The 18,769-nt window shown below is 41.6% G+C and overlaps 1 protein-coding gene across 1 annotated transcript in view; it reads right to left on the reverse strand.

Moving 5' to 3' along the window:
• Nucleotides 1–18,092, reverse strand: part of TMEM132D (transmembrane protein 132D) — a 322,790-nt gene extending 304,698 nt beyond the window's left edge. The window contains exons 1-2 of the mRNA XM_089491042.1: nucleotides 18,086–18,092; nucleotides 17,051–17,936 (exon numbers count right to left, since the gene is read on the reverse strand). Of these exons, the coding sequence (XP_089347168.1) occupies nucleotides 17,051–17,936; nucleotides 18,086–18,092 (893 nt within the window). The remainder of the gene's footprint in view (nucleotides 1–17,050; nucleotides 17,937–18,085) is intronic.
• Between the last annotated feature and the right edge of the window lie 677 nt (nucleotides 18,093–18,769).

The following is an 18,769-nucleotide window of genomic DNA, read 5'->3' on the forward strand; positions in this document are numbered from 1 at the left end:
CAGTAATGTTGTCATCCCCAGGGCTCGAAAGTGGAGGAGAGGGAGAGCGTGGTGTAAGGACTACCGCTGGGCCTAGTAGGGCATCCGGGCATTCTCCCTCATCACTGACGGCCTGTAAAGCGCGGGAAGGCGCTTTCCTCCGAGACTTCGGCTCAAAGAAGGTAGGTGTAGCGGAGGTAATCTGTTTCGGTTTGTGTGCCGACATCCCGGCGACAAAATAGTTAAAAAAAAGGACCGAAAACAACAAAAAATAAATAATTATATTGGTAAGTGTAGGCCAAGACGTGGAGGAGCTCCCGCTACATGCGTCCTAGTCGGTCGACATCCAAACCCCCTAATATGTAATACTTAATACCTAATGCATAGCAGCCCAAAAAAGTCTCTCTCATCCACCCAACTTAAAAACAATGGCACAATATCACCTAAACTTATCAATAGTTTTTTGCTTTTTGTACCCTTCGTGACCAAGGACGTTTTGACTTTTCAGGTGCTATTTTAAAGAAAAAATACACAGTGGAATGGTAAAACAATATTTTACCAAATAAACATGTATTTTAACATTTTTTGTATCTATTACACAAGTCAGCATATCTTATATACATATAAACAACAATTTGAAAAACCAATAGCCATTTTAATTCATAATACACATTACTTATAGATATTCCCCTCTGCCCCCCCGATATGATTTATTCCCCCCAAATATGCCAATCTGCCCCAGATATGCTTTATGCCCCCCAGAAATGCCACTCTGCCCCCCCAGATATGCTTTATGCCCCCTAGAAATGCCACTCTTTTCTAGTGACACCTCTGGTCTGAATTTCTTGGACTTTCTCTTAGTTTTACTAAGAGTCAGTTCTATATCAGCAGGCAATATTATATAGCATTTATATACACAGTTACTTTGCCACAAACTATATTGCCGCACATTTCTGAACATTTTTTTTTTACTAATCATTCCTATTTGTACAGCACTTGTTTCCAAATATGCATTCCTCAGTTTTTTCATTTGCGTTTTTTTTTTTAGTTATCTCATATCAATTTTCTATATGCTAAAGCACTGTTTGATTGCTTCTGCCTGCTGACACTAGTTAGTAATTTGAATTTGGTTTTCTAGTTTTCCTCACTATATTTGTGAAATAATCCACATAGAAGGTTATTACATTATTTTTTCATTTTTTACCTTTTTTGAAGTGAGTTTGATTACTTCTGTCTGAACTCCATTTTTATTTTCACTAAAATCTTAAAATACTATCGCTCCTGGTTCTGCAGTATTTGTTTTCAAATACACAATCCTCAGTTTAACCCATATACATAGTTTACATAAATATCACACACAAGAACAATTTAAACAAACACATATACATACATGCATATGGTTGGTTTCCACCACACAGGCTAACATGCCCGACACACACACAGATCCAGACTGACACACATTACTAACTCAACCTGTCTTCAGCTTACTTTCTATGTAGCTTGCTGTTGCACTACTCCCACAGGGTCACGTGATGCAATTGCCCTGTAGACCCCCCTCCAGATCCACCCATGACACATTTGCATATCATACATAATATGCCTGACATGCTATTTATAATTACATCAATTTTCCTTTTCTGAAAAACTAATGCCACCTCCACGTATTATTAAAAAACCTGATTTGCCTTTCAGACCAATCTATACTTAGAAAAAAGCTTGTTAGTCTTTAACCAAAAGCTGATGGCCAGCAGACAAAACAGAAAAGGATACTAACTTCTAGACATCCAGAAGTGATTAGCAGTAATGAAGGACCACAGAAATGACAAAATGAGTTTATCAGCTCAATACACTTAAACAGACCACAGGGTTTTGCTCTCTCTAAAGTTAAGCATTGTTTTTATGGGTGACATGCACAGTTCAGTACATCCAGTGGTATACTTTCCATCTGTTCAGGCTCACTTCCAGTCCACTAGAGCAAATAGAATGGTGAGAGTATGTCTGCCAGCAGCATTTGCCAATATGTTACAAAGTCTAATGCCAATTATGTTATAGCTCAAGCCTTCCAGAATTATACGCCACAATTTGGTGAGACAGTTGAATCTACTATGTAGTTTTCCAATACATTTTTACTGGTTTAATAAAAATGTTGCACACATGAAAAATAAAAAAGATGTATCAATGGAATACGTTTTTTTTTTCTTCAATGTATTTATTTGACATTTATTCCCCAACTCAAGGAGAAGACATGTTTATGATAGCACTTAAATGCAGATTTAGTGAAGGCTATATGGCCATTATCCTTAGAACCATGTTTGCTGCCATGATGGCATAGTACTGCTAATAAAAACTTGTCTGTCTTTTAAAAGTATTTAGCACCATTAAGATCGTGCTTAGATTGCAACTTCCAAATACTGCTTCTCCTAATTGTCCTCACACACCTAGCAAGGAGTTGAGCTAAGACAGAGAATTAAACAATCCCAGCAGTGAGAAGACTCAGATGTAGACGGGTAAAGTTTGGCACTGAGTGTAGTAGGCAAAGCAAGGACGGATCTAGATATCTGTATTGGTAAACTTTAAGCTGGAGTCACAGATAGGTGACACAGGATGCCAGGGGCTTATGCAGAACGGATGGTCAGACACAGCCAGGTACCACCGGTATACTAAACAGGTAATCATACAAGCCTGAGGTCAGTTTCACAGAGCATGTAGTCAGTGGGGCTGCAACTAACGATTATTTTCATAATCGATTAGTTGGCCGATTATTTTTTCGATTAATCGGATAAAAAATAAATGTACATTTTTCATTTATTTAAGATAACTGGATGTTAAAAACAAACGCAGAATAAAAAAAAAACTTTGACAAAAATGCATTTCTTGTTTTTATTTCTCAATCCTTATTACATTAATTAAATTAACCCTCAGTCCTCAGCATTAAATTAACCCTAAAGACCCCATCAACCATAACTGCCCCTAAATTAACCCTAACCACCCCATCAACCATAACTGCCCCTAAATTAACCGTAACAACCCCATCAACCATAACTGCCCCTAAGTTAACCCTGAAGATCCCATTAACCATAACTGCCCCTAAATTAACCCTAAACACCCCATCAACCATAACTGCCCCTAAATTAACCATAAACACCGCATCAACCATAACTGCCTCTAAATTAACCTTGAAGACCCCATTAACCATAACTGCCCCTAAATTAACCCTAAACACCCCATCAACCATAACTGCCCCTAAATTAACCATAAACACCGCATCAACTATAACTGCCCCTAAATTAACCCTAAACACCTCATCAACCATGACTGCCCCTAAATTAACCCTAAACACCCCATCAACCATAACTGTGCCTACATTAACCCTAAACACCCCATTAATCATAACTGCCCCTAAATTAACCCCCACCTCCCCTAACTTTCAGCAACCCAAATACTAATTTATACTGACAGTTAGATGAATTGCTAAGCATGTGGACGCTATAGGAAATGGGCAGGGCCAATCGTCAGTGGGACTGCAGGGAGGGACTGGGAGAATAAAAGGGTGGGGCCAATCATCAGAGAGACTGAGGGGAGGGACTGGTAAGTAGTAACTGCTGTGAGTCACACTGAATGAAATGGATTACAAAACAAGGGGTATTTTTCAGTGCATTTGCTCTGAAAAACCCCTAATTTTATAATCGATTCAACTAATCGATAATGAAATTTGTTGGCAACGATTTTCATTATCGATTATTATCAGCAAACACCAGTAGCAAGACGGGACTCGGGTATCTGTGCTGGCGACCAGCTTTCCATTCCTCCAGCCACCCTTCACAGAGGCGCCTACAGTGTTTCTCTGCAGGTGCAAAAGACTGAAATCGCACAACCGGCCAGGACTGGGTAAGTACTGGTTAAGTGCTGGCACCAGCCTGTCTGCCGGCAGTGGGTCACAGCAGCGTGACAATGAATCCTTGCTAAAATCACTTCAAGCATTAATAATCCTTCATCTAACTATAACTGAGTTAATTCCAAGTATTTAGGAATATTAGCCTGTCACTATAAGTGCACAAGCGTTAACAAGCTGTTTTATGGCAATGTAAATTAAATTATGCATAACTAGCTTGGTATATAATCAGAACTGCCTGCTATAAAAACAAATAAGGCATATTTATATTTTTTAGATAAATTTCAAGCTGCAACTACCTCTAAGGAAAGTGATGAGAAGTAGTGCCGCCCTAGGTTCCATACATAGGATGGCTGCTGCTTACATTTTCCCTCACAATCACATTCTCTCTAGGTATGAGATATGCTACCATATCCCAGCCTTCTGCTACACTCAGTCCTGTAGAAAACACAAGCCTAAATGGAGGGTGATTTCCCCACTTGCCCTTCTGAAGGGCAAGGGGTGGGCCCACAAATCCTGATCGAAAATGCTTTGGGTCAAGGACCTCTTATACAAACACACATTCTTTCCAAGTGTCCCTCTTTAGGAAAAGAAATCCCCATTTGTGACCAAAATGACAATGTTCTTCTTTCCTCCCATAATATCCCATCTTGTCAAGCAGTACAGAATGTTTGCAAGGTATGAGTGTATTGCAAAGTTCTATAGTCATCAAAGTTACCTATGTGGCTTTAACTGGCCATTGGTGCCATAAAAACACATTCACCCACTATCAAGGTGGCTAAAGGAATAATATAACATATAGCTGCCTATCAGGGAGGAGCCTAGATGCAGGGGATATGATAGACTCTGTCTGTACCCCACAATGCTTGAAAAATAACTTCCAGGTACAGACAGGCTAGATGAAACATACAATGATATATAGGCTGGAATGGAGATCCAGACTGGTTAGTACAGACGGGACCAAGCACAGAGAGTGAACTGTTGCATCACAGCAGGGCTCCAACTAGGTAGAACAGACTAGTCTCATGGACTGGACTGCAGCTGGAAAAAGATGCTGGGTAGGCTGACCACATCTGCCATGTTTTCCAGGACACATATTTTGTACGTATTGGTTACCAGCTCAGATAAAATTATGTCCTGCAGTATGTGGGATGTATAATTGACTAACTGGTTTCCTTCCATAAATCTATACATCCAGCATACTGGAGGGCAGCATTTTATCTGAGCTGCTCAGCAATATATAACAATTATGTGTCCTGGAAAACATGGCCAATATTGTCACCCTAGCACTGGACACAGGCAGGATAATCATTGGACAGGGCATTCGGGTGATAAGCACAAGACACTGCAATTCACAACCAATCAGGCGCCAATGGCAGCAGGTCAAATAAAAAGCCAGATAACGAGGCTGCAAGTTGAAACAGCACCACAACAGGTATATATACAGTAAAAATCTGCATACCTGTGTTGGTAGTGTGGCAAGAGACCGAAAGCGAAGGCCCTGGCATGGCCACTTTTCCACCTTAGCCACCTCTTGACATTAACATTGCAAGGAGGCTTCATTGGTAGTCTGTGATATAGGAACAGGGCCGGCCTTTGGGGTCTGCGACCGCACAGGGCGCCACACTCCAGGGGGCGCCGCTGCGGGGTCCGCCGCCGCCGCCGCTAGCAGCATACCTAGCGGGGGGGGGGCGGTCCGCACCGGGTGCCGCTCATCAGGGGGGCACCCGGCACCACTCGAGAGACGGACAGTAATGTCCGCCGCTGGAGGAGCAGGCTCGCAAGGGAGCGGTATCGGAGGTCTTTAAGAGACCTCCGGCTCCCTTGAGTGATTTTAATCCGGTTCAAGGATCTCCCTTGAACCCGGCTTAAAATCACACAAGGGAGCCGGAGGTCTGTTAAAGACCTCCGATACCGCTCCCTTGTGATCCGCGCGGCAACAGCTGCTGTGCGCCGGGGTTTGTTGTCAGATCCTGGCGCACAACACTGAAGCCGCGCCCACCGCTGTCCGTGCCCTCTGACAGAAGAACTGAAGAAGAGGAGCGAAGAGAAGGAAAAGGAGCTGTAAGGAGAAAAGAGGAAAGGTAGGAAAGCATTCAGTGAGAGTGGATTGGTATATGTGTGGATGTAACGCTTCACCATGCGCTGGCTGGACTTGTTTATACTTTGCCTTATTCATTTCACGTTTCCTGCCACTAGTGGCCGCCCTTGACATTTCAGGACCTCTCAGACTAATTATCAGGTCCAGCTGCAGTGGCTTACCTGATCAAGTCAGGCTTTATAAACCTGGCCAGCCCTGCAGTCTGGGCCTTGACATTAATGTTTGAGGACTACCTGTTTAGTTCCTGCCTTGTTCCAGTACCTGCCTTGTTCCAGTACCTGCCTTGTTCCAGTACCTGCCTTGTTCCAGTACCTGCCTTGTTCCAGTACCTGCCTTGTTCCAGTACCTGCCTTGTTCCAGTACCTGCCTTGTTCCAGTACCTGCCTTGTTCCAGAACCTGCCTTGTTCCAGAACCTGCCGTGTGCCCCGCAAGTGGGCTTCCAGCCGTGTGCCCCGCAAGTGGGCTTCCAGCCGTGTGCCCCGCAAGTGGGCTTCCAGCCGTGTGCCCCGCAAGTGGGCTTCCAGCCGTGTGCCCCGCAAGTGGGCTTCCAGCCGTGTGCCCCGCAAGTGGGCTTCCTGCCGTGTGCCCCGCAAGTGGGCTTCCTGCCGTGTGCCCCGCAAGTGGGCTTCCTGTCGAGTGACTTTCTTTGTAAATATTGTTGTACCACCATATTACTATACAACTCTTAAATCCTGATCTTCTGTCTGTGGATTATTCCTACGCCTGTCTGTAACAACCCCCAGGCCATCATGCATCGTGGGGTACAGACAGAGCCCCTCGTATCCCCTGCACCTGGGCTCCTTATCAACCTGTGTTCTCAGCTCGTGACAGAATGTCAAGGCCCATACAAGGAGTTCGCGGGGATACCTGCAGTACTGGAATTGTTGGCAGAATGTGTACTCCACCTATGCAAGTCAGTAAGGACTGTGTTGGAAGCTGATTGCGTGGACATAAAGACCAAGACCCAGACCATAAGTAAGAAGACTGCTACAAAGAGCCGTAAGCGAGAGCCGCTCACCAAAAAAGAAAAACAACGAAGACAAGAGGACGACTTATGTTTTTACTGCGGAGAGACTGGCCACAGGATAACGTATTGTCCGCACAAACCAGTCAAACCGTCTGCAACCCACCTGGAGAAACCCCATGCCCCGGAACCTGCACATGACGCCAGCAACGTCACAAAGCAGGAGCATACCCTGTCTAATCCACAGACAGGTGATGCAGGGGTTAACCAGTCCTCGGTACCTGTGACTCCTACGCCCTCCATCACAAAGCCAGAAGACCTCCAGACCTTGTCTGACACCCCCGAGTGGTCCTATATGGACAGTGCGTCATCTGATGCAGAGGTCATGGACACATCCATGGAGATCAACCCCCCGGCTGTTTGTGCAGTCAGAAGCACCACTCCTACCACTCACAGGAGTAGAAGTAGGACAAGACAAGCACATGCCGGGACTATCACATCTGTGTATCCAGTAGCTGAGGCCTCTCCAGCCCAACTCAGCATAACAGAACCTCTGCCATCAGATCGTGTAGTGACATCCAACGGCAATGTAATATGTCGTGTAGATCTGGAAGCGTATGAGAAAGCACTACGTGCTAGAGAGGAGGAGAAGAAGAAGAAGAAAAAGAAGTCTCACCGCAGACGGTGAGACCACCGTTCCATGGTACCGTAAGCATCCGGAGGCTGCTCCTTGCGGTGGGGGTATGTAACGCTTCACCATGCGCTGGCTGGACTTGTTTATACTTTGCCTTATTCATTTCACGTTTCCTGCCACTAGTGGCCGCCCTTGACATTTCAGGACCTCTCAGATTAATTATCAGGTCCAGCTGCAGTGGCTTACCTGATCAAGTCAGGCTTTATAAACCTGGCCAGCCCTGCAGTCTGGGCCTTGACATTAATGTTTGAGGACTACCTGTTTGGTTCCTGCCTTGTTCCAGTACCTGCCTTGTTCCAGTACCTGCCTTGTTCCAGTACCTGCCTTGTTCCAGTACCTGCCTTGTTCCAGTACCTGCCTTGTTCCAGTACCTGCCTTGTTCCAGTACCTGCCTTGTTCCAGTACCTGCCTTGTTCCAGTACCTGCCGTGTGCCCCGCAAGTGGGCTTCCTGCCGTGTGCCCCGCAAGTGGGCTTCCTGCCGTGTGCCCCGCAAGTGGGCTTCCTGTCGAGTGACTTTCTTTGTAAATATTATTGTACCACCATATTACTATACAACTCTTAAATCCTGATCTTCTGTCTGTGGATTATTCCTACGCCTGTCTGTAACAACCCCCAGGCCATCATGCATCGTGGGGTACAGACAGAGCCCCTCGTATCCCCTGCACCTGGGCTCCTTATCAACCTGTGTTCTCAGCTCGTGACAGTGGATTAGCGTATGTGTGTGGATTGGTATATATGTGTGGATTGGTATATATGTGTGTGGATTGGTATGTATGTGTGTGGATTGGTATGTATGTGTGTGGATTGGTATGTATATGTGTGGATTGGTATATATGTGTGGATTGGTATATATGTGTGGATTGGTGTGTGTGTGGATTAGTATATGTGTGGATTGGTAAATGTGTGAGAGTGATGGGTGTTATGCTGTACCATTTCCAATGTCTTTTTCATGATCTAATTATGCTCTAAAAGTACATCATAACTCCCATCATTCTATACTGTTCCATACAGAGCTGGGAGGCAGAGGCCTTGCACCCCCACCGCAGGACTCCTGAAATGTAAGTGAACTTCAAAGAGGGAAAGGGTAGATAGTTAGTAGGGGGTAGATAGGGAGAAGGGGGTGAGACAGGGGAAAGGGGATAGATAGGGAGAAGGGAGTGAGAAGGGGTAGATAGGGCAGAAGAGAGTGAGAAGGGGTAGATAGGGCAATCATACTCCTATCATGCCAAGTCTGCGAGTAAATCCTGGAATCTGGGCATGATAGGAATGTGATTGCTGTTAATCATATATATATATAATATTATTTAATTGCTTTGTCCTATTTTGGTGTGTTACTTACTTTAAATAAAAGTGTTAGATTTTTTTTATGGTGTGTGGGGGGGGGTCATATTCGGTTTTGGCCAGGTAAATGCTGCACTTTCGGTTTCAGTCCAGAATTCGTTTCGGTGCATCCCTACTACTAAGCCAGACAATGAAGTGGTAGGCCTAGACCACATCAATGTTTGGCATAGTATATAGTGATTGGGGTTACAAGTTTTGTTACAAGTTTTTATTCCTTTCTTTTTTTGGGATGGGGGGGCGCATCTGTATAGGAACATAGGCCTCCATTCATTTTAAAGCTCTCTGGGCCAGTCAGAGGAGACCACAAAATCTCCCCAGCCAGACCATGCTACCTCGTGCCTGAAAATTGGAACTGCCCCACAAAAACCAGGACTGTTTTGAGGTATGCATGTTTTAGATGCAGGTAGACTTTGGCAAAATATATTTTTACATCTTTTTTTAGAATCTGCTACATTAAAAGAACATTGATTTCATTTTACTTGGATGTAACAATTTTTGGACAATTTGTGTTTTGTGTTTCTCTCGAAAACCTAAGTTAAGTAGTAAAAAGAGAAGACATAGATTTCATGTTATACTACAAGGATTTGTCTAATATCGTGTTTAATTTGGGAGCTGCATGACACCCTTGAGTGGGGTTTTGTATCATCTCCTGTATTAATTAAAGGTTAGGTGTAACAGGGGTTATTTGAAGAAAAAAGATGAAGGGCTGTAGTATCTATAACAACACAAAAAGTCATAAGTAACTAGCTCAGTACTTCAAGTAGGTAAAATATTGCCATGGTAACAAATAGATTGCATTGAATCAGCAAATACAATGTATGAAGCATGCACAGCTGGAAAATATTTTTTTCTACAGAATAAAAAACATTAAATGGCTTTTTGTACCTGTAGTTTCTTTCCATATTTTTTCTCGTCTATTCTTGACTTGCAGCATTTTTTAAACTTGAAAATGAAGTATGTACTGTAATTATTAAAATATAATTACTGTAATCAAACCAGGTTGAAGGCATGATCAATAAGTTATTATCTTTTTGTTACAAGTTGTTTGTGTTTCCTTTATGCCCAAATTTTTTTAAATAAATTTATACCTGAATAGAGTTTTAGGAAAGACACAATCTTCATCCTATTTATAGATACATTGAAGGCCTGCTCTAAAATGGTAATGATATGCCTAATATCTTATCATAAACTTGTCAAAAGTATATGCTTTGATTTACGAATAATACACAAACCATTGTAAATTGCACAATTAAAACTCTGTATAATTCTCAAGAAAATCCATTCCTCATGGTTACCAGTTTTGCTTTACACACATCACATCACCTGGCAAATCTGCTGTCCTTCATTAACCACACCATGTCCCCCCATTATCCTGCTGAAAGGGGCTAATTCCATCAGAAAACACCGTGTCCATGAAAGGGTCTACATGGTCTGCAACAATGCTCAGGTTTTAAATTTCCATTAGACTTTACAAAAATACTGAAAATTGCTTGTTTCGCACAAATCTCCAATAACGAGGAGGGACCCAACGAAACAACCAAAAATGAATAACAAAACTTTTTTACATTGTTAGAATTTATTAAATTAAATAAATGTAAAATATCTCAAGGGTCCTGTGGACCTCAAGGTTCTTCTGCTGGGAGGGTGTCCCACATATCCATCAGCCTCTCATTAAAGTAAATCTTCCTTACATTAAGTAAAATGTATCACATTGAATAAAAATCTAGCATAATTGATATGCAAATGACAATTAGCCATTTTATTGTTTGTAACGAAAATTTATGCATTAATTTACCTCTACAGACAAGCAAGGATTATATTATAATTTAAAGCAGCTTCTCCCTTTCTCCTATGGTTTCCTTTATGGAGCAGGACACTGTACCACAGACTGACCCCTTCTCCTCCCCCTCTCTGTTAGCATGGTCTCTGCATCTACAAAGACATCAGAGGAGATACGAAAACAGCCGGAGAAGGTTATTGATCACTTGGGGGGGTGTCATATACAAGGCAGGTGGAGAGTACAGAATGCACAGACAGGACTGAGGGGTAAGGACAAATAAATACTTTTTTGGGCAACAAATTTAATCCGAACAGGAAACAAAATTCCTTGTTTGAAAACGAATGAGCCAAAAATGAAACAATAACTATTGTATGGAATGATTTTGGTCCTTGTGCGCACGTCTACTTTCTTTCAAGGTTTTTTCTTTTTTCCATCAGCATCTCTACCATTTCACATTCTCTCTCTCTCTTTTTCTCACTGCAATGAGAAAGTGTCTGTTCTCCTGATTATTGAGAACTCCAGAACACTGACATCCATATGTTACTTTGTTTACAATCAACTGATCTTTGGCATATACTGTAACTTCGCAAGAACCCACTGCTTTAATGTTAAACTTGTATCCCCCCTTCATTGTATTACCATACCTGAAGAATTCCCAGGTATGTGCATTTGGAGTGGAATTGGTTTAACCATGCTCATTCCTTGATTGAACAATAGCAAGGAGGCTCAGAAATCCTTACTGATATCTGGACCCCCTGGGAGAAATCCAGAGGTTAGTGTGTATGATTAGTAGCAGTGTTTAATATTAATACAAATCATACTAATTTATTAATATTAATTCTAATATTAAAATTTAACTGAAACCTCAAATTTTATTGCAAAGAGAAAAAGAAAGGAAGCTTACTGTTTTTCTGTATGTAGTGAAAACACTAGTGAATTTCAATCACATTTTAATGTTCATTACAAAAAATTATGAGGCATGGTTTATGTAAGCTAAATTATGGTATGGTAAATACGCATGGGCGTACCTAGAGTATTTGGCACCTGGGGTGGATCCTGTATGTGGCACCCCACACACACACACACTTTAACACTGCATAGCTTCTATCGTTATATACTGGCGCAGACACTGAAGGTGGTACAGCATTACTGTTATTATATACCGAGGCAGACATTGACGGTGGTACAGCATAACACCTATTACGATATATACTGAGACAGACATTGACGGTTGTACAGCATAACACCTATCACTATATACTAAGCCAAACATTGATGTGGTGTAGGCCTACCACTTCATTGTCTGACTTAATAGTAGGGATGCACCGAAACAAATTCTGGACTGAAACCAAAAATGCAGCATTTACCTGGCCGAAACCTAATATGACCCCCACCATAAAAAAGAAAATGTAACACCTTTATTTAAAGTAACACACCAAAATAGGACAAACATTTTTAAATAACTATATATATATATATATATATATATATATATATATATATATAATTGTTAACAGCAATCACACTCCTATAATGCCCAGTCATACCCAGATTCCAGCATGTACTAGCTGACTTGGCATGATAGGAGTATGATTGCTAACAGCAACCACACTCCTATCATGTCCAGGTTCTAGCATGTACTGGTTGCCTGTCAGCAATCATATATATATATATATATATATATATATATATTAATATTGTTATTATTATTGTTCACATGTGAACTCAGCACTGGAGGCATAGAATCAGACATACAAATCCCGTATGTGCAAGTATACAATAATAATGTATGGAAACATAGCATTGCCTGGTATAGATCAACTGGAAATCACTCAGCAATCAAGGTAAAAAAACTACAGGCATAGATGATAGGTTGCACAACCCAAAGCCAGCCCTGGCGTCCACACTGCCCACATAGAACCTGACCAGCACCCAGATTACACACATAGGACCTGCCATCTTTGTCCCCAAACAGCCTAGCATGAGTCAACTTTGTCCCCAAACAGCCCGGCCTGTGCCATCTTTGTCCCATAACCACCCTGCCTGTGTCATCTTGGTCCCCAAGGCTCAAACATCCTGCTTGTGCCATCCTTGCCTTTCCACAAATCAATTATACATCTATCATAAACCACAAACACTTTTACAGTCACTCACACTTTTATTCACATAATTCCCACAATCATTTATTCTCTCACTCATTCACACAAATTTTCCACACATTCATTTATTCTCTCACTCATTCTCACTGTTCATTAATGCATTCTCACAAACTCATTAATTATCTCCCTCATTCAGACAATTCATCCACACATTCATTCTCTCACTCATTCTCACAATGCATCCACACATTCATTTATTCTCTCATTCATTCTCACTGTTTATTTATTCCAATATACTTACTACCCTCTTTCTCACTATCTACCTTTCCCCCTTTTCTACCCCATCTCCCTATCTACCCCCTCTCCCTCTCTTCTCCCTATCTACCCCCTCCCTTCTCACTATCTACCCTCCTCCCTCCCTTCTCACCATCTGCTCCCTCTCCCTCCCTTCTCACTAGCTACCCCATCTCCCTCCCTTCTCACTAGCTACCCCATCTCTCTTCCTTCTCATTATTTACCCATTCTCACTCCCTTCTGCCCTGTCTACTCCCTTCTGCCCTATCTACCTCCTTCTCACTCCCTTCTGCCCTATCTACCCCTTCTCACTCCCTTCTGCTCTATCTACCCCTTCTCACTCCCTTCTGCCCTATCTACCTCCTTCTCACTCCCTTCTTCCCTATCTACCCCTTCTCACTCCCTTCTGCCCTGTCTACCCCCTTCTCACTCCCTTCTGCCCTGTCTACCCCCTTCTGCCCTATCTACCCCTTCTCACTCCCTTCTCCCTATCTACCCCCTAAGCCCCCGTCTCACTCCCTTCTGCCCTATCTACCCCTTCTCACTCACTTCTCCCTTCTTCCTATCTACCCCTTCTTAACTATCTACCCTCTCCCCCTTTGAAGTTCACTTACCTTTCAGGAGTCCTGCGGTGGGAGGGCAAGGCCTCTGTCTCCCAGCTCTGCCGCTGTATGGAGCAGTATAGAGTGATGGGAGTTATGATGTACTTTAGAGCATAATTATATAATGAAAAAGACATTGGAAGTGGTACAGCATAACACCCATCACTCTCCCACACTTACCAATCCACACTTACCAATCCAAACATACCAATCCACTCTCACTGAATGCTTTCCTACCTTTCCTCTATCACTTTTCTCCTTACAGCAGTCAGCTCCTTTTCCTCCTCTTCGCTCTTCTTCTTCTGTCTCCTTCTGGTTCAGAGGGCACAGACGGCGGTGGGCTCGGCTTCAGTGTTGTGTGCCGGGATCTGACAACAAACCCCGGCACACAGCAGCAGTTGCCGCGCACGTCGCAAGGGAGCGGTATCGGAGGTCTTTAACAGACCTCCGGCTCCCTTGAGTGATTAAGTCGATTAAAGGGAGATCTTTGATCTCCCCAACCAGCCTGCTCCTCCAGCGGCGGACATTACTGTCCGTCTCTGGAGGGGTGCCTGGTTCCGGCAAGTTGGCACCCCCCTGATGAGCGGCACCCGGTGCAGACCGCACCCCCCGCTAGCTATGCTACTGTAAATACGGTACAGAACAATAATACACAGTTCATGTAAGACCTTAACCAACCCTTACCACTTTTTACTAAGGACCAAAGAATCATCAACGCTAGAGGGAAAATTTTAAAAACACTGCAACAATCACACATATTATATCACAGCAGGTTAGCTTACCCTATAAGATTAGAGTGGTGCACCCTGTAATAGGCACTAATGCTCATGTAGATGTGTGTGAGTTTGTAAATATGCATTGCTTATAAGGTTCAAATTGTTTATAGAGACTTATAGAGAATAGTACTCCAATTCACTACTACAAGTAAGAATTTTACTTATACCATGGAACTATTAGTAGGTTAAATTAATACACTAGTGATGTATACTTGTCTATGTGAGTTGAAGGAGTTAACTTTCCAAGAGTGCCACAGCTCTAAATGACTTGGCCAGTCAGCATTCTGAACATAGAAGGGGAAGAGAGGACAAGAACTTCAGAACAATCCAGGGATACCTGTTGACACATCCCTGGGTCAGGTCCAAGACAGTGACACCCGTAAATATATCACTATGTCCCACATTTATTATGGAAGATATTAACAAAAAATGGAAATGTGACCCCTTAAGTTACATGTTGATAATGACTTATCATTACAAAGTGATAACATATGCTATTATAAAACATACTAAACCACCCACGAAAACATCTTGATAAGTAATTTCATTAAACTATAGAGTTTCTAGTGTATGTAAGTCATATTAATTTTACTCTCCCTGCATCCACTTTCCGAGGTGTAACACAAAATGCTGCCCCCAAGCTGTGTTGAGGGGCTGCCTGTGTGTAATGTCAGAAATTAAGTTATATTATGGAGCTAATAAACCATAAGAGACAATTTTCACATAGATAAACCAGTGATATAACATATAGCTTGAATATGCCTGATAGTAAATGATTACCTAATTCATTTGCAGCAGATGTCACTCGTGTCATTATGAAAGGATCCACTTTGCACCAAGAAGCCTTTGGGTACACCCTCGGAACAAGAGCCTACATTATGCACACCCTTGATGGCGGCAGGACTGTCCAAAGGTTCCCAGGTATGTTGATATCTCAACAACCTAAGCACCCTGGACACATATATAATGCAGTAGGTTGGACCATGTTTATATTTGTATTGCAGTAAGCTTAAGTAAGATTGTTTTTTATATTGTATGCACGCAGTAAAGATTTTATGTCTAATTATAATTAATTAGTTACTTTAAGCTTGTTTCCTGTGCTGATACTATCAATAACTATTTAGCCTGCCTTGGAGGATGAGGAGATGAATGGGATAAAAATTCACAGGAGGGATGGCCCACGACCAGCCACAACCATGTTGGGATGCATCAAATGCCTCAACCCTTGATCCCAGAATCCCTTATCCAAAACTGATCCTACATCTGTAACAGCTATCCCTTTATACTCATCTCCCTCTTTTAACTTAGACTACTCCCGGATGTTATCTTATAATTGCTATGTAGTGCCTGCTATGCAAATATTGGTTTTTCTAAGACCATATCTTGCCATAAATGCTATCTGGGATCCTGGACAGACCTAACCATAAAGTTAGTGAAGCATGAAGAGGATCCAAGCAGGTAATCTTCAAAAGATACTAGATGTCCCATCCTGGGCGCAATAAATTCCTACAGGGACCAGGCACTGGAGTCACACAAAGGACGCAGCACCTAGCATGTTCAGAGTTATGATTTGAGAAATAAGGTTATGTTTCCATATTAGAATCATAATGCGAAGATGTGTGCTGACAGCGTGACCCCCAGAATGATAGGAAACATGACAGGAAGGGGTTTAACAGGGCCAAGGAAATAACAACCCAACACGTTAGGAGTGTCGTAAAGTGGCTGGGCTACACACTCCCCTCTCCACGTGACACCAAATGAAAGGTCTTCTGGAGACATAGAAAGTGAATTGCTATTAGAATGAGAACCTGAGAGTAACGCTGTAATTTTTCTTTTTTTTTTTTACAAGGGACTGTAACATCAAGAGATTCCAGTGTATTATAATTTTTGTGTAAGTTTTCTCTGTTTTATCCTTGTTCATATTAAGACTATTTTGTATTATTTTTTGTATGTAAGCACCAGGGAAATGTAAGGTAAGCAAATTACAGTATTATGATATACCAGCATTTATGGGTAGATACAGTAGATTTTGTCACTTTATTTATTTTTTTATCTTTGAATTGAAATGCATAGCCTCTCTGTATATTTGCACTATTCATAGATTCTGGAAACAAGATATGTATCTCACAATTACATAGTATGAATTGGAGCAGGGTATCCACAGGATCCACAAGATCTCTAAAAGCCTGAAAAATATCAACAGATATGTCAAATGCCACAACCACCTCTAAACAGAAATATATAACTATAAAAATAGACGTTATCATCAGATGCTCCACAGGAGCCACACCTTGCTGCATAAATAGAATAATATTGGTTCATCCAAAATACAACTCATCATTGCTTTATAAAAAGAGGCAGGCTCCCTTTAATAACCACAATAACCACAATATAGGCACAATATCGCAGACCATCACCTAAATTAAATTATGATATGCATGAAATTATCATATTATCTGCCAACAAACTTTTACATAGAATATTTTCTGATTTATTTCAGTACTTAATTTTACTTAATTTTCTTACCTTAACTTGAATTTGGTTTGTGTAGCATTTCTAGAGAGCGACACAAAAAATGTTAATGTGTCACCTTTTTTCACATTCTGATAATGAGATCGAATCATCACATGACCATCCAGTTGCACTTCAGTTGAATAGTTGCTTTTATTCTGGTAGAGATAAACACTCCCAATCCTCTGCAATGGTGGGCCAGTATCATCTATATAATTTTGTGCAGCCCGGGTCCCACTTTTGCCTTTGTCTTCCTCTTTAACACATTCCCCTTTCTCACCAATTTGGTGAACAGAATAATATAACTCCACAGGACTGCCTTCAGGTTGATCAGACATTTTCTTATGACCAACAACCACTGTAGGCGGATCAAACCACCCTGAAAGAAGTTCCAACTCGGCCACACATAATCCAAGGTCACCTGATAATTTGCAAGTTCCTTTTACTTCCCTTGTTTCACGAAAGGCAAAGACCTTTATACAAGGAAGCCTCTCAGTTGTAGTATAGTCATCCCAGTCTCTCCCCACAATGTAAAACAAAATTTGAACCTTGGGCTTGGTGGGATATATTGTTTCCTCAATGATGTAAGATTTAATTTTCCAGTTAAAAGTGAATTTATCCGCAGATTGAAAATGATTAGGAATTAAGAGAAGGTCTTGTGGTACTGTTTGCTCAACAAAAAAAGGTCCATAGCTGGCATTCATCACTGGTTGTTTCTTGGCCTTGTAAATGAGAAAAGATTCAACTCTTGTTTGCAAACTTGAATTTCTCATGATGTCTTGGTTTGCTTCTTTAAGAAGGAAGGAAACATCACTCTGATGGATGGTGTAGGCTACAGGAAGGTAGGTTGGTAGCAAAGAAAACCTTTGTATGCTGTCTAATATGCCATGGCTCTCTGTAACTGTTGAGGAAAAAAATAAATTTAAAGAAAGAAGAACAAAATACAATATTTATTCCTCACAAATAGTGATGTAATATGGATTTGTTCATACAATTATCTGCTCTATTCTGCATTTGGGAGCATGACTGGTTTTCTATCAGAACACCTACATGACATTATTGAAATTGTTTTACAGGTGTTGTAGGTATAACATATATGGCTAGACTCTCCCTAAAGATTACAAAAGAAACAGCAATGCCGTAGATTCAGCAATTTGGCGTTCATGGAAGGAAGCAAAGCCAAAATCCTTCAAGTTAAGACATAGCGTTTATTAGATCAAAAGAAAAAAAAACATGGGAGAGAGAGCAGCTTGACGCGTTTCATCTAAGTAGGCAAACCACCTTCCCATGAGCCTAGGCTTTTAAAGGCTGGGGTGGGCAGGCAACCAGCTGCAATCAGTCAGCAATTACGTAAACCACATGCTAAACCAAGTTCAAAACATAAGATTGTACATAAAAAGACACATGTAAACAAACGGTTGTGCAAAGAAATAATAAATTGTTGTACTGGTGGCATCGCTAAAGTAATATTTTTCCTATTTCTCATTCTATAGAAGTATTGTATATTTGTTTTGTACACTATCACTTGTTGGTGGTTGTTTGGTGTATATAAATTGTAATATTGTCCACCATGTATTTCTTTGTTTTTTGTACTTAGGTTTGTCAGTGAGTATGGATTATCACTTTTTTTTGAGCACCTGAACTTTACAGCGCTTTTAAGTTTTTTCCTCTTGAATGATCAGTAATATTGCCTGTGCCTATTAGAGTTGAGCAGATAAGGATTGTCAGAGAGTA

This window comes from Sceloporus occidentalis, unplaced genomic scaffold, assembly GCF_023333645.1.
Source record: "Sceloporus occidentalis isolate IW3139 unplaced genomic scaffold, rSceOcc1.0.p SCAF_48, whole genome shotgun sequence".
Classification (NCBI taxonomy): domain Eukaryota; kingdom Metazoa; phylum Chordata; class Lepidosauria; order Squamata; family Phrynosomatidae; genus Sceloporus; species Sceloporus occidentalis.